We start from the raw sequence: 27,521 nt of genomic DNA on the forward strand, positions 1-27,521 counted from the left end.
ATGGCGTAAGTGTAAAAGAACATTTCATCTCATTTCTGCAAATAGAGGATACAACCGGTGAAGGCCTCACAGAAAGCATTTTAAAAACATTGAGTGATCTTGACCTTAACATTAATGACTGCAGAGGACAGGGCTACGATAACGGCGCGAACATGAAGGGGAAAAATAAAGGCGTCCAGAACAGAATTAAGAAGTTAAATCCACTAGCTTTTTTTGTGCCATGTGGATGCCATAGTTATAATTTGGTATTGTGTGATGCGGCAAAATCATCAGTAAAATCCGTGACACTGTTCGGAATGTTACAAAAAATGTTTAATCTATTTGCTGGATCGGTAAATAGATGGAAAATTTTGACCGACCATTTGAAGATATACACCCTGAAAAATGTAAGTGACACACGCTGGGAAGCTCGAATTGATAGCGTCAAAGCGGTTCGTTATCAATTATGCGAAATGCATGACGCTTTGGTTTCCTTGGCCGATGCTACTGAACAAAGCGATGCTGCGGCATCACACGAAGCGACAACACTAGGAGGACAATTAAAAGACTTCAGCTTCATTGTTTCTCTTGTGACATGGTATGAAGTTCTGTTTCAAATTAACGTTGTGAGTAAAGCAAGTCAGTCACCCACAATCAACTTTGTCGAGTTTATGGGAATCCTTGACAAATGTTGCTCTTATTTGGAAACATATAGACAAACAGGTTTCGAACAAGCTATTGTAACAACAACTGAACTGGCTTCGGATCTTGATACGCAGCCATTATTTAAACCACAAATGCGATTAAGACGTATTAAACGCAGGCCGGGTGAAGAGGCTGTTGATGATCAAATAACTGACCCAAAAAAGAAGTTTAAAGTAGAGTTTTTCAATGCACTGTTGGACACCGTGCACATATCCATGAAAGAAAGATTTGAACAGATGCAAGAATTTTCTGCGACGTGGAGTTTCTTGTTTGACATTAAAAAAAAATCAAAATAAAGAAGAACTAATACAATGCTGTTCTAAATTACAAGAAAAGTTAACTGTCAACATGAAGTCAGATATTGATGGAAATTTGCTGTGCGACGAAATTTTAGGCCTGCAACACTATCTCGAAGACAGCCAGGCAACGCCTATTGAAGCCTTAAACTTCATAAAAAAGCATAATCTTCAAGAGTTATATCCCAACATCTGGATAACGTTACGTATTTTGCTAACAATACCAGTGACTGTCGCAAGCGGCGAACGCAGTTTTTCCAAACTAAAGTTGATAAAAACGTACTTGCGGTCTACAATGTCTCAAACAAGACTAACCAGTTTGGCCTCACTGTCCATGGAAAATGAAGTTGCAGAAAACCTGGACTTTGTTAATCTGATCAGAGACTTTGCCGACAGAAAAGCGAGAAAAGTAAAATTTTAGTCGTTTATAATTGTTTTTCATTAGGCGTAATATGTTTTGTGTTCAGATGACTGACAGAAAATATAGGTTTATGGCTTACAGTTATATTAAATTCAATAAAAATATGGTACCCAATTCAAAATTAGTGTTTTTTCGTTATACATATTACCTCCTATATATAAAAATCAATTGTTGTGTGTTAGTCTCACCAAAACAAAGAAATGGCTTGACCAATTTGAATAATTTTTGTTTTGTTTTGTTCGCTTTAGTACAGGGGTGCTTCAGAAAAGAAAAGAAATATTTGGGATATACGAGCCTGTTTCAACCACATATTACGCATCTTTTCTTTGTTTGGAACACGCAAAAACAATTTTATGGAGTTGTTGTAGATGTACAGTGCAGTACTACGCAATATTTTTAGACAATTTCCCAAAACGTGAATGCCCAAACAATATATCACTGCTATACTGACTGTTACGGCAGCGACAGCAGCATGCTGGGCTGACGTCACAGGCTACACAAGACTCACATGGAGCGTCTTAGCGGGCTTTCAGATTATTTGGATTTCATTTCCATTTAAAAAAATAAAATACTCAAATTTACGATGGAAAAAACCATGTTATGATCATAAGATGACGCCATTAACCACTTAAGACGATTTCTAGAAAACAGTCAAATACCGTGTTGCAAAGCACTGCCAGGTTCGCTATTTACACAATAAAGGGCGCCAACTGGATGACTCGCCCGGGGCACCTGGATGGCTAAGGCCGGCCCTGAATAAATGGTACAATGCTAGAATGGACAATGTTTTGTACGTCCCTGATGCAAGTGCTAATTTGTTCTCTGTGAGAGCCATTGCCCGCAGAGGCTACAGTACTAATTTTAGTTATAATAATGTCTGTGTTCGAAAACAAGTCAGTGGCAATATTGTTATGACAGGTTATGCGAAAAATGGACTTTATGTGTTGAACATGCGTGTTGTTAGAAATGCAAAAATGAATCGTGTGAACTTGATGACTTCATCCGAAACATTGCAAGTGTACCATGAAAGGTTTGGTCATCAAAATAAACAACATGTGAAGAATATTTTAAAAGGAATGAACATTAATGTGGAAGATGCCAAGAGTGAATTTTGTGACGGCTGTGCGGTTGGAAAGATGCATAGGCTGCCATTCAAAACACGAACAATACGCGCTACCAGTACTGGTGAATTAACCCACGCGGATGTCAATGGACCAATGAGCACGAAATCTTTTGGAGGCAAGCATTATTGTGTATGTTTCGAAGACGATTTTAGTAAATTTCGTCGAATTTTCTTTTTAAGACACAAAAGTGAAGTGTGTACTGTGCTTAAGCAGTTTTTAAATGAAGCACGAACAAATGGACATGTTGTCAAACAATTTAGATGTGCTGGTGGCAAAGAATTTAACAATAAGAATGTCAGTGAACTGCTTGCAGACAGGGGAATAGAGCTACTGATTCCTCCTCCTTACACTCCTGACCAAAATGGTGTGGCTGAACGGGAAAATAGGACCATTGTTGAAGGTGCCCGGTCAATGCTAAATCCGCGTAAATTACCTAAAGGGTTGTGGGCAGAGGCATGTAACACAGCAGTCTACCTAATAAATCGTACTGGAAAATCTTCAGTTGAAAATAAAACCCCTTATGAACTATGGTTTAATCGACCAGTAGGACGACTTGATCATCTCAGAATTTTTGGCACAGGCTGCTATGTTCACATTAACAAACAATTCCGTTCCAAGTTAGATGATAAGGCAGTTTTTGGACGATTTGTTGGATATGTTAATGACAAAGATGGATTTAGAGTTTGGATTCCATCTAAAAGAAAAGTGGTGTTGAGTCACGATGTGAAATTTAAGCCAGAAGTTGTTTGTGATTTACATAGTGATCAAGTTGAATTTGAAGTCCCTCAGGAAGAATTTAATGATCCGAATTCATCTAAAGATGGCCAATGTAAATCTCCTAGGCTGTACACTTCTGGAGGAAGCCAAACTCAAGAAAAAATTGGCACTCTCGATTCTAGAGAAAGTCAAGAGTCGAGTCTGATCAAAATAAAGAATTAACAAAATTTCTAAAAGCAGAAGCTGCTGAATCTTCTAACGAAGAGAAACAGAAGAATAAAAGACAACGAAGAAAACAAACCTGGATGGAAAGTGGTGAATTTTGTATGGCAACAAAAGTTGATGCACTTGAATACAAAGATCCAAACTGTTTTTCAGAAATATTGCAGTTAAACGAGAAGGAAGAATGGATGCAAGCTATTAGTGAAGAACTTCAGTCACTAAAGAAAAACAATATCTGGGTGCTGGTTGACTGTCCGAAGAATGCAAAAGTATTGCAAAACCGCTGGGTTCTATGGCGAAAGGTCGCAGTCAATGGAGGTACTCGCTTTAAAGCCAGATTGGTTGCAAAAGGCTGTATTCAGAAACCAGGAATTGATTATGACGACGCCTTTAGCCCTGTGGCGCGTTATGACACCATACGAACTCTGTTGGCTGTAGCTGCTTCAAAGAAAATGCTGCTAGAACAATTCGATGTAAAGACAGCTTTTTTGAATGGAATACTTGAAGATGAAGTATATATGGAACAACCAGAAGGTTTCGAAGATGGTACAGGTCGAGTGTGTTTTTTAAGAGAGTCTTTATGGGTTGAAGCAAGCACCACGTTGCTGGAACAAACGTTTTGTTGAGTTCATGAAGAAAGCTGGTTTTTCAAACAGTGATGCGGATCCATGCCTATTTTATCGTAGACAAAATGGAAATAGCCTTTATGTTGCAATCTACGTTGATGATGGCTTGATTGTCGGCAGTAACAAGAAAGAAATTGCTGTTTTTATTGATGTTTTACAACATGAATTCGAAATAACAACTGGCAGTCTGGACAATTTTCTTGGCATAAAAATAAAGCAATATGAAGATGGAGCAATAATGATAAGTCAAGAGAAATAAACAGAGGAAATTCTGCAAAGATTTCGAATGACAGAATGCAATACAATCTCTACTCCTATTGGACGTGAGGACAATAATCAAAACGAAGAAGTTTCGTCATCTGTACCCTACCGTGAAGCAATTGGTTGTCTCATGTACCTTTCAACAGTAACTCGTCCAGACATCACTTTCGCAGTCAATAAAGCTGCTCGAGCTATGGAGAAACCAACCACTGAAGACTGGAATAGAGTAAAGCGCATTTTCCGGTATTTGAAAGGGACCTTAAATTTTGGAATTGTATATAATAAAAAAGAAGAGTTAAAGATTTACACTGATGCAGATTTCGCAGGTGATAACCGGACAAGGCGCTCAACAACTGGAATTCTTGCGAAGTACTCAGGTGGTGCAGTGTCATGGACAAGTCATTTGCAGAAAGTAGTGGCCACATCCACAACTGAGGCGTGACAGTAAGACCCCATCTGGAGTTGTTTGACTGCCTAGTGCAAGTGTTTTTTATTTGAAACCACTTTGGTAACTTGCTTGTTGGTGATGAAGATGAAATGATGATGAGGATATATAAAGTAGGGTAAATTAGATTGTCAGTATTGTTTATTGCAGATGTCCAGTGTGAGTCATTTATGAGATACTGTATTTTGAAAAGTTCATACATCGACACTTGTTTATGCCTCTCAACTTTCATAATTGCTAGGTATAATGTTGTTATGTTTGGTTGCAGTGTACTTGTGTGTTCTCTGAGTGCATTTTGACTTGCTAGTCAGTCACTGTGTGACAGTCCAAGCAATAGGTCATGAATGGACAGAGGGATTTACCAATGCAGAAAAAGGTGACATACTCATGGTGTATGGAAAGTATAGGAAGAATACAGTTAATCTTGTATGGTGTATGCGGCAAGATAACCCAATAGATATCAACCATCTTGGCAATTATTTATCAACATCTTCAACCATTAATATGAAAGTGGTAAGGTAACACCTAGACAATGTTACAGAAGTCAACAAGTAATGACAGAAGAGAGGGAAATTAATGTTCTTGCTACTGTTGCAATTGATCTGCATGTTAGCTCCCATGCAATCACGTGAGGAAGTGGTGTGAGTCAGGCAAGTGTCCTATGTATCCTCCACTGACATAGGTTCCATCACTATCACATCTCTTCATCAAGAGCTGCATCCAAATGATTATGAGAATTGTTTTAAGTTTTGTACATGGGCATTAAGACATGATATTCCAGATGTATAATGTATCTTCTTTAGTGATGAAGCCACATTTACCAATCATAGCCAGATAAACTGCTGAAACATGTACTTTTGATCTGTTGACAGTTCCCATTGGCTTCAGCAGGTGGAACCTCAGCATCCGTGGAGTGCAAATATATGGTGTGGGATAATGAACCATCAGTTCATAGGCCCATGTTTCACAGATGGAACACCGAAAGCCCACCATTATCGGAGCCTCTTAACGCACCATCTTCCACAGATGCTAAAAGACATCTGCATGCTAGGAGGAACCTGTGCTACCAACACAATGGCTGTCCAGCCCATAATGCACAAAGTACTACAGTATGTATTCACAAATCATTTCCAAATCATTGGATTGGATAGCCCAGGATGGCTTGCCATGAAGGGCAACAAAACAAGATGTACAGTATTGTTGACATACTGCTGTGCCTTAAAGGTGCCACAGATGACAACCATAGGGGTCTGCTATGAAAAGAAATGGCACCCCAGATGATCACTCCTGGTTGTCACACAGTAAAGTGGGCGAGAATCAGATTGGTATCTTTTGTGTTAGCAGAAGAACCAACACCGTGTTACAAGTGGAGGCCGAAATGCACGCATTTTAGCTCACGCAGGCTTGCGTGAGGGGGGAAGAACTATACTGACCTGTGGTCTGGAACATGACAAGGAATGATAATTCAGAAAGCAGACATAATTAGTTTGATACTTAACATTAATGATGAACGTCACTCTTGACAGTACATGGTTCACAATATTATCTGTTCAGAATACATTCTTGAAGTAATTATAGTAACTGAATATGGTGCCTTGATAGATCGTAGCAAATTACATAGCTGAAGGCTATGCTAAACTGTCATCTCTGTAAATCAGGGCGTATGTAAACAGTGAACCATCGCTAGCAAAGTCGGCTGTACAACTGGGGCGAGTGCTAGGAAGTCTCTCTAGACTAGACCTGCCATGTGGCGGCGCTCGGTCTGCAATCACTGATAGTGGCGACACGCAGGTCCAACGTATACTAACGGACCGCGGCTGATTTAAAGGCTACCACCTAGCAAGTGTGGTGTCTGGTGGTGACACCACAGTATCCCACCACTGTCTAGAGTGTCTCCAAACATGCCTTCAACCTGGGATCTCTTTGAATACAGTAGAGTTGTCTTTAGTGATGAGTCCCACTTTGAACTGAGCTCATATGACCAGCAAAGACATGTCTAGAAATGCCCGGATAGTGATGGGATGTCAACTTGACTGTTGCCCACCTTATGGCTCAGCAGCCAGGAGTGATGGCCTGGGGTGCCACTTCTTTTCATAACAGGACCCCTTTTGTTGTCATCTGCAGCACCCTTACAGAAAATTAGTATGTTGATGAAAGTCTATGGCCTGTTTTGTTGCTCTTCATGGCAAGCCATCATGGGCTTACATTTCAGGAATATAATGCCTGCCTGCACATGCTGAGAGTTTGTACTGCTTGTCTTCATGCTTATCAAATCCTACCTCAGCCAGCAAGGTCATCAAATATCTCCCAAACTGAGAACTCTTGGAGCATTATGGGGTCCTCCAATGACCTCATGATTTTGACAGTTTAACAAGCCAATTGGACAGAATTTGGCATCATATTTCTCAGGAGAACATCTATCAATTCTATCAGTGCCAAGCCAAATAACTGCTTTCATAAAGCCTGGGGGGGGGGGGGGACCAATGTGCTATTGGCTTGCTCAATTTGTGAAGCTCTTTCTCTTGAATAAATCATCCAATTTTTCTGAAATTTTAATCATTTGTTTGACTGTACATGTACATCACATCCACCGATTTCTGTCCCATTTGGATGATTACTTTGAGATGCGCTGCTTTTATTGTCTAAGAGTGTATATGAGTTGTGCTCAAAAAGTAACGAACCTTGTTTTTCCACTTACACCAGTGAAGTGCAGGAGATATTATTCAGTGGAAATGTGGTAGGGGACATCAACGAGCAGTCATGATTTTGTCCCTGTCAGCAGGGAGCATCAGTCACTAGCAGTTGGACTATAAGTGAGGACACATAGTGAGCATTCATCAGATTCCAGTTGCTTGTAAAAAGATAGAACAAATTAAGCAATAACATTCCACCAAATTTCGCCAAAACCTCAATAATACTGAAGTGAAAGCTGGTCAAAAGATTTGATGGCTTTGGGTGACAATGCCATGAACAATTCACAGCTTATGGAATGGTACAACCAATTCAAAGATAGCCACACATCAGAGAACAGAGACCCATACTCAGGCAAACCTGGATTTCAGTACAGAAGTCAATAACATTTAGTAAGGTTATCACAGATTCTGGATGTGAAATAATTTGGATGAAGTGAAGCATCATATGTGGGTAAAAAATGATAACTGGATCCTTTTATAGAATGTCTATGCCAGGAGCTGTAGCGAGAGGGCACTTGACAAAGAACTTGCAGAATTTTGTGAATAAGTTTCCTGATCATACCACTGTAGTAGGGAACACTACAACTTGCCAGCTACAGAACAACAGAGTCATGGGATCAAAAGTGGTGCCAATGATGGGAATTTGTGAGATAGTATTTTGACTCTCTTGCCTGAAAATAATTTCAAGCAGATTCATGAGTGTAACATCTTAACCTGCTATCAACAAACAAACCTGAAATTTTCAAATTAGTTAACACAGAGGAGGGCATTAGTGGTCACAAGGCTGTAACAGCATCAATGACGATGGATGTTATAATGACTGTTAAGAAAGGTAGGAAAATATTCTTTCTTACAAGAGTGACAAGGTACAATTTGCAGAATATCTGCGAAGAGACAAACGAGTAAGGAGAAATCTTGATACAATTTGTGCTTGAGAGTGTTGCATGAACCACTAGTTTGAAGGGAAAAACATGCAAATACTTCCCAATGATTCACTACTTCTGAAAGTTTCCAAAGAAGGAGATGCAAATTTTATTTTTAGACAATATTGCTAATCAGATTCTCAGGGTATGACATGTAATTTCCGTATGATCCCTGTTCTTTATTATACATTGTCAGTATCACAGTAAGTGAGGTCTTCTGCTCTACATTTTTCCCCCTTTCACGTTTTCCTTTTGGCAGTGCAGGGTTGGACTTGTTTACTGTGGTTCATCCTTTGTTATACAACTATTTCTTTTTCATTTGTCTGGTGAGAGGCTACTGACTTTGAACACCTGTATTTTATGAACTACTGACCATACTGACACAACCTGTATATATGATATTTAAACTCACTAGCTGTAACTTCCACATGTTTCCATAAATGCATATGCTTCTGCTGTCAAACTGTGCCTCTGCTACCACACGGCAGTCATCCAGGCAGGAGCCTCTACCCCACCATTGTCCCTTCCCCTACAGTGCTGTATGGTCAGATATGAGCTGACTATTTTGTGCACACTCTACCCTGACAAGCATCTTGAAGCCAAAGCCAAAACTTTTATAGTATTGCCATGAGATGAAACTGTTCTTCCTGCAAAGATGGACTTTCCCTTGCTTCTAATTCCAATGGGAAAAAAATGCTGTTTAGCAAGTTACAGTCACCATGTGCAAAATAATTTGGAAAATCTAGTTTTGTTAGGCATATGTTTAGTTTATGACTTTTGACAGACTTGTCCAGTGGGGAAGACTGCTGTACCTGGAGGATAGTGTACATAGATTGTGTGCTTAAGCAAGGAGATCTCTTTTGGAGTACTGCTACATGGCGTGGGATCCTTACCATTTAGGATTAACAGAGAAAATGTTCAAACAAGGGCAGCACATTTTGTATTATTGAGAAATAGGAGTGAGAGTGACATATGATACAGGGTGTGGGGTGGAAATCATTAACACAAAGGCGTCTTTGATTGTAGTGGGACCTTCTCACAAAATTTTTGTGTCCAACTTTCTTCCCTGAATGTGAAAATATTTTGTTGATGCAGACCTAAATAGAGAGAAATGATCATCATAATAAAATAAGGGCAATCATATCTTGCACAGAAAGATATAGGTGTGTTTTATCCATGCTCTGCTAGAGAGTGTGTAGTGATTCGAGAATTTCTGTGTAGATTCTAGAACCACTCAGCCTTCTGCTGTCCCAAACACACGATGACCTAGATATGAGTGTGGGATGGTAGAATCCTACCTACTGTGCGTCACATGTTTGTGTGTGCTGGTTTAAAATCAGTCACGGGAAGAACGTAGATGTGGTGGTTGAATGGCACTGACAAGTAACTGTCAAGAAAGCCATAGAGGTTTTAGTGCACTTGTAAGGAAGAACCATGGAGTTTTTTTATGCCTCTCTGTGCTTATTGTGTCATTGTCTATTGTTAATGTGAAACAACAACAGTCGAAAAAGTGCTCTTGAAAACTCTTGACTCAGCCTTGATAGAGGCAAGATGTATTTTCTGATTCATTTTAAGAAAGTCATGGTAATCAAGCCAATTTTCTTTTAACTGTAACTCATTTTGTTTCTAATGTTAAGCGGTACGAGGTACTTACAGAAAGCTGCATGTGTATGTTGAAAGTGTGAATTATGTTGTGCATGGAAGCCAAATACATCGTTAACTGATGAAAAGGAAAGTTTTTATGTCTACTCATTTCATAAGTAGAAAGAGGCTTAAAAGTTCCTGTTCCGAGCACTATTCAGCGAAGAAGAAGTCAAGGGATTTTCCAGCACCTGACTATCCTGTAAAGAAGAGAGGCTCCAAAATTCCAAGTAAGTCACCTCATAAAGAAGTGGTATGTGGTTTGGGGAAATAAATCAGTATAACCCACACCCACACTCACTTACGTTGTCAGAACGTTAGAAGTGAAATAACACAAAATTAATGTGAAGGTGGTTCAATGAACCCTCTGCCAGACACTTAAGTGTGATTTGCAGACTATCCATTTAGATGCAGATGGAGATGTAGATGTAAAAGATTGTCAGGCAACCAGTGTTGTCAGCTCTTTAGTGTTACCCAGAGTGCACCATGTGGAGGCAAGCTGATGTTGCATGCTGAACAACACAAGAATTATTGGTGGTACACTAAGATCAACTCCATATAATGACTGTATTGAGCAACATTATGCCCCCTGGACTTCAATGAAAAGCAGCTGTACTTCATGAGTTGAAACACATACAAGGCAACCCGCAACTCCCTATCCATTAAGATGCACTTATCCTAGAAAGAAACCAGATCTGATCAAGACAGCCATCCATGTAAACATGCATGGAACTACACATCTCAGTTCAACTTAATAGAGTCTTGGGGATGAGACTGGACAGAGGCTTGCCCTCTACATAGCCAGAACTTACCCTGCATAAGAAAGATAACACCTGTCTGACCAATTGCACAGAATGTGGACAATGATTAACAGAATACACACCAATCATGGCAGAAGCACAGACTGTCTTCATAGATGGGGTAAGGTTCCATCTCCAAAAAGCAGTTGTGGAGTAGCGAGGCAAACTGTTCAACACATAGTTACAGAGTGTCCCAGCAGGCCGTATTATAGAACTTTTGACAATTTCCTGATGGGAACAAATGATGCAATTGATTATATTAAAAATGAAGGTGCCTGTTTGTAAATTACATGCATTATTTTTTTGCATTATAGTTAACTCTGTGCTTAAAAAACATATGATAAATCCATACATATTATAAAAACAAATGTGTGGTTGTGTGTGTATTTTTATGTTCCACATTTACCTCCTGAACCACAGGACCATTTTCAACTAAATGTGGTACACGTATACCTTACAGTTAGTCAACAATTTCTGGGGGGGGGGGAGGGGGAGGGGTGCTAAGAACCACCGTCTACCTATCAAAGGGGTGAGGGTGGAGATGAAAAAGAAACGTAGCCTGTGACATGTGAACTCCCAGACTTCATTCAGCCAATATTTGAGAATGAGAACACTTAGTGTCCTGCAACAAACTATTTTCAAGCCCTTACAAATTTTTTTCTTGTTGACAGTTCCTAGAAAATGGTGAAAGGAAAAAATTTTATCACTTAGTACAGTACTTTTCTGCTGTTCATCAGTAGAAGTACTGCATGAGGCATGAAGTTATAGTTTATTACTTCTTTACTACTAGCTGTAGATGAGATACATTTTGCAGACAGTATTCACATACAGCACTGAATGTAACTGCAAAATTATATCTTTGTATGACACACATTTCAAGAGAGAGGATGTCATAAACAATGAGGTGTCAAAAACTGCAACATCATGCATGATGTTTAAATTTATTACTTTTCTGCTACTAACTCTATTCACAGTGAATTTTGCAGCCAGTATCCACATATGTCATTAAATATACTTACAATATTATATCATTATACAGCAAATAGCTCAGAAGATATGACATCAGAAACAGTGAGATGCACGAAAAACTGCTGCATCATGCATGATGTTTAAATTTATTACTTCATTGTTCTAACTCCATTTGCAACACATTTTGAAACAGTATCCACATACACCACAGAATGTACCTATAAAATTATATCATTATACAACACATAGTTCAGGAGATATGATGTCATAGACGTTAAGCACGAGGCCAGACAGTGCATGGCATGGGCATGGATGCACAGCTATAAATCAATATTTAGGAAACGCCAGGTTTCTCTGCTAATAAATAAATGTATAGTGTAACTAGAAACACATGATGTTTCCAGGTCAGTGTTTTAATCAGTGATCGATTTTAGAATCATATGAAGACACACTCAGTAGAGACTGTCATAGGCTGTTTCAGCATTTTGTACTGTTTATGTTGTTGTGAGACATGTGGTAATGTTTTGTGTAACTGTTATAAGTATTATGAGTTCTACATGTTGAAGAGCTGTAAATTATATTAAAGCTATCTGGGGTATACTGTTAATTATTCAGTTAGGCTACAGGGATTTAGGCTGAGCAAAATTCAGTACATTTTAAAAATTAGTTACATAACATTGTGGATGGTTAAACTATACTTCATCCATCGTGCATCATCTTGTACCATAAAGTGAAAGGTCTGGGGTATCATGGAACACATAATATTTACAAATGAACTGACAGTGAGTTTCTTTAGTATCTTATCAATTTTCGTTTGTCTTGAGAAAGGAAATTTGTGTTATTTCTCAATAACTTCTGTTTCAAAATGTTTTCAACTTTCAACTGGTTTCCTTACTGGTACACAGTAGAATAATAACTTAACACATAGACTATTATATACCAACAAGACTTTCTCAATTTCAACACCTTTAAATTTGAAAACAGTATCTGTTCCTAGGTACATGATCCTGTTGTACATTGGAATATTTTTTTCACATTTAGAGAAACCTTACTTTTCCACAGTTATTTTTGTAGTTGAAGAAAATGACTGCAGCACACATAAAGTAAATGCTATCATTTCAGGTAGGAATAAGATAATATATTAATGAGATAACACATTAAACATCTATTACAAGGCTGGCTAGAGGCAACAGTCTGAAATGTATTCCAAAGTGCAAGACTCTCCTCTACCATAAATAATCTTCTTGAACTGATCTTTCTTTTTCCCTCCAGCGAATCCCTGATAGATTTTCACATCAGCATAGAACATTCAGTGCAAACCCAAATCATTTGACATCAATTTGATTAACAAAGTGTAATGTGACAGGCATACAATGGCACCTTTAATGTGTTACTAGCACTGTATGTAAAGTTTTACACATCCTTTTACACACAAGTTTTGGAGATCAGTTTCAGCTGAGTTTGCACTTGATTGATTACCTGAACATCCAGAAGGCCCTTTCAGCTGGAGAGAGGGACACGTGCCTCCGGGAATAGAAGTTTCCACGAAAATTGCCCAGCCACACATCATAGCCTGCATCTGCAAACACGTATGCTGTGCAGACACACACAGCAGTAAGTTCTCCATTAAGAAGAGGAAATTGCTTTAAAAGTACACTTAGCCTATCAGCACACAATGCAAGAACATGGTAGTACAGTGTGCCACAAATGAATGAGAACTCTGAAAAATTCAGTTCGAATAAATCTAAAAACATGGTGTTGCAGAGAGGAATTTATCTTGTGACACATCTATATAAGTGTGGAGAGGGTGGGTGTGGTTGACAGGACTTCATGGACAGGTGACACCAAAAATGGAAAAATATATCGATTCCCATTGCATGTATTCTAAACTATCATTGTGTATTGTAGAACATTTTTATGACAATGAAAATGAGATGCCTGTTCTGCTCCATATTGAATGTTAAACAGTGAGATCGTTTATTACTCACAGTCCTCACTCCACACTGCTGCCAGCTGCACATAACCAGGGATGGTTTAATGTAATGTGGGATCCATTAGACTGGTCCAAATGCAACAATCTGTCTGCATAGATATCTGCACAAATGTCTGTGCACACAATACATTACCACAAATCTTATGCATTTGTACAACACAGTACTGCTGTCCAGCTATTTGTTGGTCTATGATAGAACTTTCAGCAGCAAGCAGCTAAACTCTTGGGAAAGGTATTTTAGTTCAGGAAACTAGCTGCTAATGCTGAAAATTCTGTTGTGGTCTGTGTTCACAACAAGCCTTAAGAATATTGAAGTCTGCAGTTATGAGCACAATTTATAGGGTAAAACATATGGAATACAGCAGAACACACAGTTAATAAAAACACTTGTAAATAGAATGCAGCCAGCTGGAAACAGTGTCTGTACAGTGTCCAGAGTCAAAACCAAAGTTGTCAATGCATAGCAGCTGGTAAAATTGAGTTTCATCTAAGCAGTCAAAGGAGGGAATGGTCACACTGACGTGCCAGAGCACAGTTATAGGCAAGGAATCCTGTCAGGTGGCATGATGTGCACTCTGAAGTGTGACTTCTTTCGAAAACACAGCTTGTGGGGACTGTTTGTGGTGCCACACGTGGTGAGGGGTGCAAGTAGTGGTCAATCTCTAACAGCTGTGATAGCTCCACATTGCTGCTGGAGCCAGTTACAGCAAAAACATGTTAATGAAGTGTCAGAGGCAGAAAGAACCATATAAATGGTAAAGACAATAGCTCCTTAAGAGATGGCAGTTTTCACATATTAATTTATTTTGAGAGTTAGAAAGCAATCATGATGATCGGCAAAATTACTTTGAATAGACATGGAGACCTAAAAATATTTACTGAGACTCATAACTCCTCACACAATACAGCAAAATACTTGTATGAGAAGAGTAATTTCTTCATATGAACAGCTGATAGCAACGTTGTGATTCCTGGCAACAGGAAGAAGTTACGAAGATTTAGAATGTTTTTCATGAAGGCAAGTAAAATATCTATGTTATGAAATATATCAATTATGAAAAGTTACAAATAATATTTTTACACTGTTACATGTGTTTTGAATTCCAGATTTTGTAGTAAATTATAGGAGTGACCAATGAGTTAGCTTTTATTTTATTTTTGAGTATATGGTACTGTAGCCACTATGTAGCTCCATTCTATTAACGATAGACTCGTTCATATTCTTAATGTTCAACTTTATTGTGAAGCAATGAGCCAGACATTAACATAGAACATCTAAGACAAAAACAAACACAAAGCAAAGAGTAAATGATTATGTGCACACTAGAGTCTTTGCCGCTGCCCCTGTACTGTGCACACACAACTATTCGTCTGCGTGCTCCCCCACAGCCCCCTCCCTCAAGAGCGGAGCTCCAGGAATGTGCGGAAACCTGTACTGAACCCTTCATCCGGCTCTTGTGCCAATTTCCGGCTGTACTTCCTCCATTGTTGTATCCTCTCGTGGCTTCACCCGGCTCGCTGTCCTACCATCTGTTGCACCCAGCAGGGGCCCTTCGTCTTGCTGCAGGCCCGCCTCCTCTTCTTGTCTTACATCTTCTAGCAGTAAGTGAGCCGGCTTCACCCAGTCTATTGACACAGTAACACTCTTACCGCAAACTAGGATAGTCATGGACTGGTCTGTACGGTGTAGTACTTTATAAGATCCCGTGTATGGTGGCTGCAATGGAGTTCTGACTGTGTCGGTTAGCAACATTTGCTCAATTCTCGATGTACGAACGATGGTCTAACGCCATGCCGTGTCACTGGTTGTGGCCTAAGCTCGGCCAGTTGAGGCCTTACTCTCGTTAACAAGTACAGTAGGTCCGTCTCGTCTGTACTCTTCTGAAAAACTCTCCAGGTAGGCATAAGGTTTCCCCATATACTAATTCCACCTTAGATGCTCTGAGGTCAGGTTTGAAAACAGTGCGTAAGCCTAGTAACACTAGTGGCAACGCTGCTGACCAATTCCCACCATGGCACATTAACGCGGCCTTAAGTATTCGGTGCCACTGCTCTACCATGCTGTTGCTTCCCGAGTGAACTTGTGGTACGGTGATGGCGGAACCCACACAAGTTTGCCAGCTGCAGGCAGGAACAAGGAGGATTTGAAGTGACATCCTTGGTCCATCGTGACATGTGCTGGACATCCGAACTGTGCTATCCACATCGTCAAGAACACCCGGCTGACTATCTCTACTGATATGTCTGAAATGGGGATTGCTTCTGCCCATCTCGTAAATCTGTCAATTGCCATCACTAGATACCGATAGCCTTTGGACATTGGCAATGGTCCAACAATATCCAGATGCACATGTTCGAAACGACCAGTTGGCCCGTCAACTTTACCCACTGGCTTCTTCACATGACGTCCCACTTTACATCACTGACAATCTAGACACGTCTGCGCCCACTTCTGACAGTCTCTCTTAATTCCTGGCCACACGAAACGCTTCGTCATTAATTTTACACTTGCTCGGGGTCCCGGATGAGCCATACCATGTAACCCTTCGAATACTTCCCGGAGCAAACTCTCCAGCACAAAAGGTCTAGGCTGTCCCTGTGAGGTATCGCACCATAACTGTATTGCCTCACCTTCCAGACAGTTTTCTTAACTTCAACCCGGTGGGCATGCTCTTCCGAAAAACTTGCAGTTGTGCGTCATCCTTCTGCTCTCTCACCATTGTAGCATAGTTCACTGAATACTCTATTGCCGCAACTCGTGAGAAGTAATCTGCCACCATATTCTCTGCCCCATTAATATGTCGTAAATCAGTAGTAAACTGGCTTATATATTCCAGTTGCCTGAATTGTTTAGGTGACAAAGTATCCGTGCCCTTGCAGAATGAGAAAGTGAGAGGTTTGTGATCTGTAAACAATGTAAATGGTCTGGCTTCCACGTAAGGCCAGAAATACCTTATGGCTTCATAAGCAGCACTCTACCATACGCGCTCCAATTCCGCCGTGGGTCTCCGTTTCTTGGAGAAGAATCCTAAAGGCTGCCAGTGACCAGCAGTCCACTGATGCAACGCTGCCCCAATCGCCCCCTGACTTGCGTCAACAACAATAGCTAGCTTCGCATCTTTCTCTGGGTGAGCTAGTAAAACCGCTTGCTTTAGGCTTCCCTTGATCCGCTCGAACGCGCGCTGCATGCTTGATGTCCATTGTAGCTTCTGATTTTTCCCGGTGTTTGTGCGCGCCAAAGCCTCCATGAGTGGCGCTTGTAAAGCCGCAGATCCTGGCAGATGTCCGCGGTAACAATTTCAAACACCTAGGAACCTCCGCAACTGTTGCAAATCTAACGGGCGAGGCATCTGCTGTATAACCTCGACCTTCTCCTCCAAAGGACGGATGCCAGCTGCTGAGACTGTGTGACCCAGGTAAGTCACCCGATCAGGTATTGTATGGGCATTCAACAACCTGTAATCACCACAAGGTCTCCAACTTCCGTCTTTCTTCTGCACTGAATGTAAAGGCGAGGCCCATGCACTATCAGATCTTCGTATCACTCCCATTTCCAGCATCTCTTCGAACTCAGCTTTTGTGTCTACAAATCCGTCTGGGGCCATCCTTCTCGGTCTGAGGGAGACCGGAGACCCGGGCACTGTGTTTAAGTGGTGAACTGTATGATGGGCCACCATGGCTATTGGCTGCACTGAGGTTCTCTAAGTCGGCATACTTCTGTCATTCCAACCGAACCGTGCACCCTCTCTGTGATTATTCCTACATGACCCTGCACCACCTCTTTGCCCCTTCTAAGCTGTGATAACTGAATGTCCACCACAATACTGAATGCATATAGAAAATCTGCTCCTAATATGCACTCTGCCACATCTGCAATGACAAAAGTCCAATGACAGATAATACTTGGTCCTAAATTCACTTCTTTGACACAACTGTCATACGTCATTATGGACTGTTTATTTGCAGCCTTGAGGCAAAACGATGTGCTGTCACTGAGGGAAGTACATTTTCCCTTTGGCCACGTGCTGACATCAGACCCTGTGTCTTCAAATAATAACACGAAGCCGTCACATCCCGAACATAAAGTCGCCGAGATACCGTTAATAAAGAAACATCTGTACTTACAGTCTCCATGTTATTTTCGTGGCGAGTATGACTGCACGGTACAATGCACTTTGAGGCTCGCTCCCCGAATCGTCGATGATACCAACACAACTGCTCCTTCCCGGCATCTCCGCTGTCCTTATGTGTCGGCAGGACATCCGAACTGATAGCTCTCAGCACCTCCATCTGCCTCTGCAGCCCGTCTAGCTGCTCCATGAGTTTTTGAAGTTGTGTACCAGTAACAGCGCGCCGCTGCTTATTAATCGCCACCGCTTCGTATTCTTCCGTCGTCGCCTCCACCTTTGCTATACTGACAAGGGAACCTCCCCATCGCACCCCCCTCAGATTTAGTTATAAGTTGGCACAGTGGATAGGCCTTGAAAAACTGAACACAGATGAATCGAGAAAACAGGAAGAAGTTGTGTAGAACTATGAAGAAAATAAGCAAATTATACAAACTGAATAGTCCATGCGCAAGATAGGCAACATCAAGGTTAGTGTGAGCTCAGGAGCGCCGTGGTCCCGTGGTTAGCGTGAACAGCTGCGGAACGAGAGGTCTTTGGTTCACGTCTTCCCTCGAGTGAAAAGTTTACTTCCTTTATTTTCGCAAAGTTATGATCTGTCCGTTCGTTCACTGACGTCTCTGTTCACTGTAATAAGTTTAGTGCCTGTGTTTCGCGACCGCACCGCAAAACCGTGCTATTAGTAGACGAAAGGACGTGCCTCTCCAATGGGAACCGAAAACATTTGATCGCAAGGTCATAGGTCAACCGATTCCTCCACAGGAAAACACGTCTGATATAGTCTATACGACACTGGTGACGGCAAGTGCGTCACATGACAGGAGTATGTTGTCGACCCAATTAACTTGCACACTTGGCGAATGGGTAAAAAGATTCTTCTAACTTGCCCGATTTAGGTTTTCTTGTGAATGTGATAATCACGCCCAAAAAAGTGATGAAAACATAAGAGTTTGTCACATAAACTGCAACAAATGAATGCAACAGTTTCACAGTCGCACAGTTTTCCCTGTACTCTGTCAAAACATGTGTTTTTAACGTTTTCAAAATTTTCCGTGTGTAGACCGTCAAATCCATCGGACGCACGGACGGACAGATAATAATTGTCTGAAAATAAAAAAGTAAACTTTACACTCGAGGGAAGACTTGGACCTAGAACCTCTCGTTCCGCAGCTGCTCTCGCTAACCACAGGACCACGGCGCTCCTGGGCTCATTTTATCCTTGATGTTGCCTATCTTGCACAAGGACTACTCTGTATATTTTGCTTGTTTTTTTCATAGTTCCACACAATTTCTTCCTGTTTTCTCGATTGATCTGTGTTCAGTTTTTCAAGGCCTATCCCCTGTGCCAACTTATAACTAAATCTGAGGGGGGGGGGGGGGGGTGCGATGGGGAGGTTACCTTGTGAGAGAATTTGTTGGTTCAACAGTCGCATGAGCCCTGTCGGCGAGTTGGAGTAGTGCTTGTATATCGTATCCGTCATTCGCTGCCAGAGCTGCTCTTACTGCAGACGGAAGCTGTGCTGCCCAAACGGAATGAAGTGTGGTGTTCGAAAATTCATTTTCTGTCACGATTCCACGCAAATGCCTCCAATATTCGGAGGGAATTCTGTCACCTCTACGTTCACCTCGCAACACATGGCAGGTTCTTTGACCTAGCGGTTTAGTAAGCCGGCTTATTAAAACGCTCTTCAGTGTTGTATATTGATGCGTTTCCGGCGGCCTCTAATTATCTCTTCAACCAATATAGCTGCCCTGGCATCCAGACTGGAATATCGTCTCAGTTATGTGACTCGATTTGTGATTTCCTGTCAGAGAGGTCACAGTTCGTAGTAATTAACGGAAAGTCATCGAGTAAAACGGAAGTGATTTCTGGTGTTCCCCAAGGTAGTGTTATAGGCTCTTTGCCGGCCGATGTGGCCGTGCGGTTCTGGCGCTTCAGTCTGGAACCGCGTGACCGCTACGGTCGCAGGTTCGAATCCTGCCTCGGGCATGGATGTGTGTGATGTCCTTAGGTTAGTTAGGTTTAAGTAGTTCTAAGTTCTAGGGGACTGATGACCACAGATGTTAAGTCCCATAGTGCTCAGAGCCATTTGAACCATTTTTTATAGGCTCTTTGCTGTTCCTTATCTATAGAAACGATTTTGGAGACAATCTGAGCAGCCGTCTTCGGTTGTTTGCAGATGACACTGTCGTTTATCGACTAATGAAGTCATCAGAAGATCAAAACAAACTGCAAAACGATTTAAAAAAAGACATCTGAATGGTGCGAAAATTGGCAGTTGACCCTAAATAACGAAAAGTGTGAGGTCATCCACATGAGCGCTAAAAGGAATTCGTTAAACTTCGGTTACACGATAAATCAGTCTAATCTAAAAGCCGCAAATTCAACTAAATAGCTAGGTGTTACAGTTACGAACAACTTAAATTGGAAGGAACTCATAGAAAACGCTGCGGGAAAGACTAACCAAAGACTGCAGGACACTTAGAAAATGTACCTACTAAGGAGACTGCCTACACTACGCTTGTCCGTCCTCTTTTAGAATACTGCTGCGCAGATTGATCCTTACCAGATAGGACTGACGGAGTACATCGAAAAAGTTCAAAGAAGGGCAGCACGTTTTGTGTTATCACGAAATATGGGAGAGAGTGTCACAGAAATGATACACGATTTGGGCTGGGCATCATGAAAAGAAAGGCGTCTTTCGTTGCGACGGAATCTTCTCACGAAATTCCAATCACAAACTTTCTCCTCCGAATACGAAAATATTTTGTTGACACCGACCTACATAGGGAGAAACGATCATCACGATAAAATAAGAGAGATCAGAGCTCGTACGAAAAGATATAGGTGTTCGTTCTTTCCGCGCGCTATACGAGATTGGAATAATAGAGAATTGTGAAGGTGGTTCGATGAACCCTCTGCCAGGCAGTTAAATGTGATTCGCAGAATATCGATGTAGATGTAGATGGTAGGGAAGAATTATGAGCGACCGCCGAACAGCTCTAAGATTCAAGAAGAGGTGCAGTATTGAACTTGACTCGTTATATTCGGAAGGAGCGTACCTGCAGAGCGGCCGGGGCCCCCGAGGACGAACCCGTCGGACCCAGACAACAGTCCGTGCAGCAAGAGCAGGGGGGGCCTCTCGGTGGGGCCCCCGAGACTCCTCACACGGTGTAACGTCAGCAGGTAGCCGTCCCTAGTCTTGGCCAGGTGCTTCTCCGACTCGTAGCCGTCCACGCGTGCTATCTCGTCCTGTAAACAGTCGCACAATCAAGCTTTAGAATCGTCAGGAAGAGACAGTGCTAGAGCAAACAAAACAGCAGCATCCCTAACATGTATGGACAAACCACTGGAAACAACCACACAAATCAGCCCATTACAGAATTTATTGGACGCCTCTCATCAGTTTGTTGGAAGGCGTCCGCAACAGGGTAGGGGTTACAGAGGGGGTTAAAAGGGTGCACTTGCCCTTTCCTGGAACGGTGCATGGGAATTATTCATTTTTACCCGCTGAAGCTCGCCGATATTTATTTGAAAAGGAACTAATAATCTCACTGGTCGAAAAAATACACTACTGGCCATTAAAATTGCTACACCACGAAGATGTGCTACACACGTGAAATTTAACCGACAGGAAGAAGATGCTGTGATATGCAAATAATTAGCCTTTCAGAGTATTCACACAAGGTTGGCGCCGGTGGTGACACCTACAACTTGTTGACACGAGGAAAGTTTCCAACCGATTTCTCATACACAAACAGCAATTGACCGGCGTTGCCGGGTGAAACGTTGTTGTGATGCCTCGTGTAAGGAGGAGAAATGCGTACCATCACGTTTCCGACTTTGATAAAGGCAGTATTGTAGCCTATCGCCTTTGCGGTTTATCGTATCGTGACATTGCTCCTTGCGTTGGTCGAGATCCAATGACTGTTAGCAGAATATGGAATCGGTGGGTTCAGGAGGGCAATACGGAACGCCGTGCTGGATCCCAACGGCCTCGTATCACTACCAGTCGATATGACAGGAATCTTATCCGCATGGCTGTAACGGGTCGTGCAGCCACGTCTCGATCCCTGAGTCGACAGATGGGGACGTTTGCAAGACAACAACCATCTGCACGAACAGTTCGACGACGTTTGCAGCAGCATGGACTATCAGCTCGGAGACCATGACTGCGGTTAACCTTGACCCTGCATCACAGACAGGAGCGCCTGCGATGATGTACTCAACGACGAACCTGGGTGCACGAATGGCATAACGTCATTTTTTCGGATGAATCCAGGTTCTGTTTACAGCATCATGATTGTCGCATCCGTGTTTGGCGACATCACGATGAACGCACATTCAAAGCGTTTATTCGTCATCGCCATACTGGCGTATCACCCGGCGTGATGGTATGGGGTGCCATTGGTTACACGTCTCGGCCACCTCTTGTACGCATTGACGGCACTTTGAACAGTGGACGTTACATTTCAAATGTGTTACGACCCGTGGCTCTACCCTTCATTCGATCCCTGCGAAATCCTACATTTCAGCAGGATAATGCACGACCGCATGTTGCAGGTCCTGTACGGGCCTTTCTGGATACAGAAAATGTTCGACTGCTGCCCTGGCCAGCACATTCTCCAGGTCTCTCACCAATTGAAAACGTCTGGTCAATGGTGGCCGAGCAACTGGCTCTTCACAATAAGTCAGTCACTATTCTTGATGAACTGTGTTATCATGTTGAAGCTGCATGGGCAGCTGTACCTGTATACGCCATCCAAGCCCTGTTTGACTCAATGCCCAGGCGTATCAAGGCCGTGATTACGGCCAGAGGTTGTTGTCCTGGGTAGTTCTAGTATAATATATTTGTACAGTGAATACGCGTTTATCATCTGCATTTCTTCTTGGTGTAGCAATTCTAATGGCCAGTAGTGTATTCACCCCAGTGCACGCGCACAGATGAATGGTTAACCCTTTACAGACTGCGAAACGATCAAGCCACGTGCTCAACCATGCACACACTGCCTCTATGTGAGGATCAGAAAGTAGCGATCAGTGAGACATTTATGTTTCAAACGGACAATGTACGTAAACATGGGTAAATGTAACGAAGTGATAGAGTGTTAATCAAGGGGCAATTGTGTTTGGCCGTGCCCATAGCTATATGATGTGTGAAGCTGCTGGATTTGTTGGTGCATCGGGGTGGACTGTTCAACATGTCTACGATAAGTGGTTTAACACACGCGCCCACGAAGTACGACGTCAGAATTGTAGTCAGGAAAAGATATTGACAGAGAGAGATCGGAGACACGTTTCACTGCTTTTCAAACAAAATCACTTCCAAACCCAACAGGAACTGCTGCAGGCAGGTACATCCCAACATGTTAGCGAGAGAACGTTGCGACGGAAACTGCATGCGATGAACATTTGGACTCCGTCACCTCACAAGAGGCCATTGCTGACATAGGCACATAAAGACGACAACAGCAGAGTTCATCACGCTAGAGAAATATGTCGCTGGTTTTCTGAGCATTCTCCCATTCCATTATATCTCGACTGGCTTGCAAAATCACGTGACATGGATCAGACAGAAAACCTGTGGGACATGTTGGAACAGCGGGTAAAACGCCGACAACTGCATTCCTTCAATTTGGTCGAATTGCGCGATCAAATCCTCAGCGAATGGCTTAACCTGGATGTGACGTACCTGCACAACATGGTGGAATGACCTCCTAACTGAATCCAGGCGGTTATCAAGTCCAGGGGCGGAATTACAGAGTATTTAATAATTCTTGTAATTATTTTTCTGAGAGTGGTGAGCTTATGAACCACATCACTAAAGTAGAATCCCAAAACCACAACTCATGTTGGCTCACTTACCTTGGTTGATTGCATTTTCCTCCAAGGATGCGCTTCCACAGTTTCCTTTCAGGTTTATAAAGCTATCGGCTTCATAAATAACGACCAAAGACTTTGCAGAAGGTTTGTTTATTTGGCTCCCACGCGTAACTACAATATAAGTGAGATCTACTGAACTAGCTCGCTACGTGAGTGTACCACCTTCACATTACGCCGAAACACTTCAGCGCCACACTGAAAATATGACCAGCGGCAAACTATCAATGCGGCTGCTTGTTACTGCCGTCATTGTTGTGCCAAGACGTTTCACAACTATCCACCTTCAGCTGAAGATGAGATTTTGATTCCAGAGGCATGTGACGTTATTTCCATGGCGTCAAACAAGCCCTACATCAGAATAACGACAGGTCTGATGAGTGAAATTAAGTTCGCATAATTTTAAGTTATGCTGGTAGCCAATTACGAGGCGCAGTCAAACGAAAACCGAACATTCGCCACAACGGTCCATGGAACGGTTCCATTCAAAAGTAATCAGCACACCCGTTAAGACTTTTATCCCACTGGGAAACGAGATGGTTTATTTTGTGTTCCGTAGGACGCGGTCGTCCGCTGATGGATCCACAAACGCACCTATTCTTGGACTTCCTCGTCCAGTTAAAACTGATGTCCATGTATGTCTTTGTTCAGGTTGTCAAAGATGTGAACACCATGTGGTGAAAGATCCATGCTGTACGGAGGATGATGCAATGTTTACCAATCAAAAGTGTAGCCTTCGTCCTATTGACAGGAGGGGGGCGAGCGTGCAACATGATGATTCTGTCCAACAGCATTCCGACAGCCTGAGGGAAAACGGCAAAGCCAACAGTAGAAACATGCAGCATCTCCCTTGCCAAAGAAATCCAAAGACATTCACACAAGTTCTGGTAAGATTACCATGACCTTTCTCGACTGCAGGTCCCTCTGCTCATCGAGTTCCTTGAGCATGGATGGTTCAAATGGCTCTGAGCACTATGGGACTTAACATCTGTGGTCATCAGTCCCCTAGAACTTAGAACTACTAAAACCTAACTAACCTAACGACATCACACACATCCATGCCCGAGGCAGGATTCGAACCTGCGACCGTAGCGGTCACGCGGTTCCAGACTAGAGCGCCTAGAACCGCACGGCCACACCGGCCGGCCCCTTGAGCATGGAACCACAATCAATGCGCACCGCTATGAAGACTCTTTGCAGAAACTGCGACGCTCCATAAAATGAAAACTACCAGGAATGCTGTGGGATGGAATCATCCTGTTGCTCGATAAAGCCCGCCCCCATACTGACAATCGGATGAAGGCTGCACTAAAGCGGTTAATTTTGGGAAATAGTACAGCATCCTCCATATAGTCTGGATCTCTCGCCATGTGGTTTTCACATCTTTGGCGACCTAGAGAAAAACATGCATGGACGTCGGTTTTAGTCGGACGAGGGAGTGCAAGAGTGGGTGTGATTTCGGATCCATCCGCGGCCGACGGCATTCTACGAAATAGGAATTGATCGTCTCGTCTCTCAGTGCGATGTATTAACATGCACGGTGATTACTTTTGAATGGAACCATTCCATGGTGTCGTTGTAACGAGTTTTCGGTTTTCAATTGACTGCCCCTTATATACGGATAATTCAGTGCATCCAAATCACTTTAAGAGCCCATGACAGACAGCTGGTTCTGTTTGTACGCAAATCATATTCGTAATGTATTGACTGACGAGAGCTGAAAAGGGGCTACAAGGGCTCAAAATATGCAAAAACTAAAATCTCTATAAAAATTCCAAAAATTAAAGTCAAACAAAATGTTATTGTGATGTACAGAAGACCATGGAGCTGAAGTTTGATTTTATGCAGGTAAAATATTACAAGAATTATCGTTGTATCGATGTTTCAATTAATACTGACCTAGCATATTCAAAGAAATTCCTCATCTGTCTCAAAAGGCTTGTCTAAAAAAGTGTCAAAATTAAGATGAGCAAAACATGTGCGTTTCGCTCATAGAAGCTATGCCGCACAAAACATTTTATGTCACTCCCAATAAGAGCTGGTTCTGACTTCCAGTACACGTTAGTAAAGCTGGGAACAATTTTTTGAAGAGGAACCACTGCGCTTCCACGGCGTTCGCCATTTCTTCAGTACCTCTGCAAACCGTTCTCCTTGCAACACCAAGTGTTTCAAAAAGAGGAATTTACGTTGGACTTGATATTTATGAGAGAGTCACAAAGCATTCCTTCCATCGCCGGCCAGGGTGGCCGAGTGGTTCTAGGCGCTTTAGTCGCAGGTTCGAATCCTGCCTCGGGCATGGATGTGTGTGATGTCCTTAGGTTAGTTAGGTTAAGTAGTTCTAAGTTCTAGGAGACTGATGACCTCAGAAGTTAAGTCCCATAGTGCTCAGAGCCATTTGAACCATTCGCCGGCCGGTGTGGCCGTGCGGTTAAAGGCGCTTCAGTCTGGAACCGCGGGACAGCTACGGTCGCAGGTTCGAATCCTGCCTCGGGCATGGATGTGTGTGATGTCCTTAGGTTAGTGAGGTTAAGTAGTTCTAAGTTCTAGGGGACTGCTGACCTCTGCTGTTAAGTCCCATAGTGCTCAGAGCCATTTGAACCATTCCTTCCATCACTGAAAAGATGCGCTACTTTCGCTATTTTAAAAACCTATCTGACTGCTTAGTTCATGACAGCACCATTATGCGTCGCATGAATTTCTTCCTATAAATAATTTACAATGAGGAGTCACAAACGAGAGCTAAACCCATAATGCATGATCAGCAACTTTGGAGGCTGATAATCATACGTTACAAAGCAAATACTGAAGCCCACTTCAATAACAAGTAAAGTACTTGGAATAGCGTGTTGAAGCGTAAGGATTCATTAGATTTTAGTTTTGACGATTTTAGCTCCTTCTTGGAAATTTTCTTCTCAGCAGTTCTGTCTTATTACCACAAACGCGACTTTAACCCTAACGACACCAACGTATTTTTCATAACGCGTATTGCCAAGGGGGAGAGGAGGGACTTTGTGCCCCCCTAAAAGAATTAACAAGTACTAAATTCGTTAATTGTTGTTGCCATATATTAACAACATAGTCTCTAAAATGTAATGATTGTTAGTAGGACCCAGAGCATGAAACTATCTTTTAGCAGACTCTTAGCAACATCAGAGCATTTTCAGTAAAGTGTGATTTATACCCATCCTAAAAAAATTAAATGTCGTTAATCGTTAATGACTTTTACATTCAACAAACTTTTTAAAGAGATGTTAATTTGTTTCAAAGTCCTGAACGTGAAAATATCTATACCCAGCCACGCTTTGCTGTGGCTCAGTCTGCTTAAACGAGAAACAAAGGAAAGAGAAAGGACACATCTCTAATACATATGGGAATTGGATATACGTCCTGATGTCCTTTTCTTCCCTGTCTCTGTCCATCTACCTAGATCCCTTTCTATGTCCATCTCCTCCTCTTTTCCCCCTCTCTCTGACCATCACCTTCACGCAGTCTCTCTGTCCATTTTCTCGTCCCCTCTTCTCTCCCAATCTCCTTCTGCCCCCTCGTCCCCTTTCTCAGTCCACCACCCCCTCCCCCCTCTCTCCATCTCTTCCAGTCCCCCCTCTCTGTTCATCTCCTCCTTCACGTTTTTTATGTACATTTCCTCCCACCACTCTGTCCATCTCCTCTCCCCATCTATCTGACCTTGAGTTTTGTTT

General features: G+C 42.2%; 1 protein-coding gene across 3 annotated transcripts in view; it reads right to left on the minus strand.

Annotated features, from left to right (window-relative positions):
• The window catches only part of LOC126092521 (lipase 1-like), a 228,809-nt gene that overhangs the window by 111,953 nt on the left and 89,335 nt on the right, over positions 1 to 27,521 (minus strand). For all 3 annotated transcript variants that reach the window (XM_049908148.1, XM_049908149.1, XM_049908147.1), the window contains exons 2-3: positions 21,006 to 21,195; positions 13,302 to 13,416 (exon numbers count right to left, since the gene is read on the minus strand). In XM_049908148.1, the coding sequence (XP_049764105.1) occupies positions 13,302 to 13,416; positions 21,006 to 21,195 (305 nt within the window). The remainder of the gene's footprint in view (positions 1 to 13,301; positions 13,417 to 21,005; positions 21,196 to 27,521) is intronic.

This window comes from Schistocerca cancellata, chromosome 7, assembly GCF_023864275.1.
Source record: "Schistocerca cancellata isolate TAMUIC-IGC-003103 chromosome 7, iqSchCanc2.1, whole genome shotgun sequence".
Lineage (NCBI taxonomy): Eukaryota > Metazoa > Arthropoda > Insecta > Orthoptera > Acrididae > Schistocerca > Schistocerca cancellata.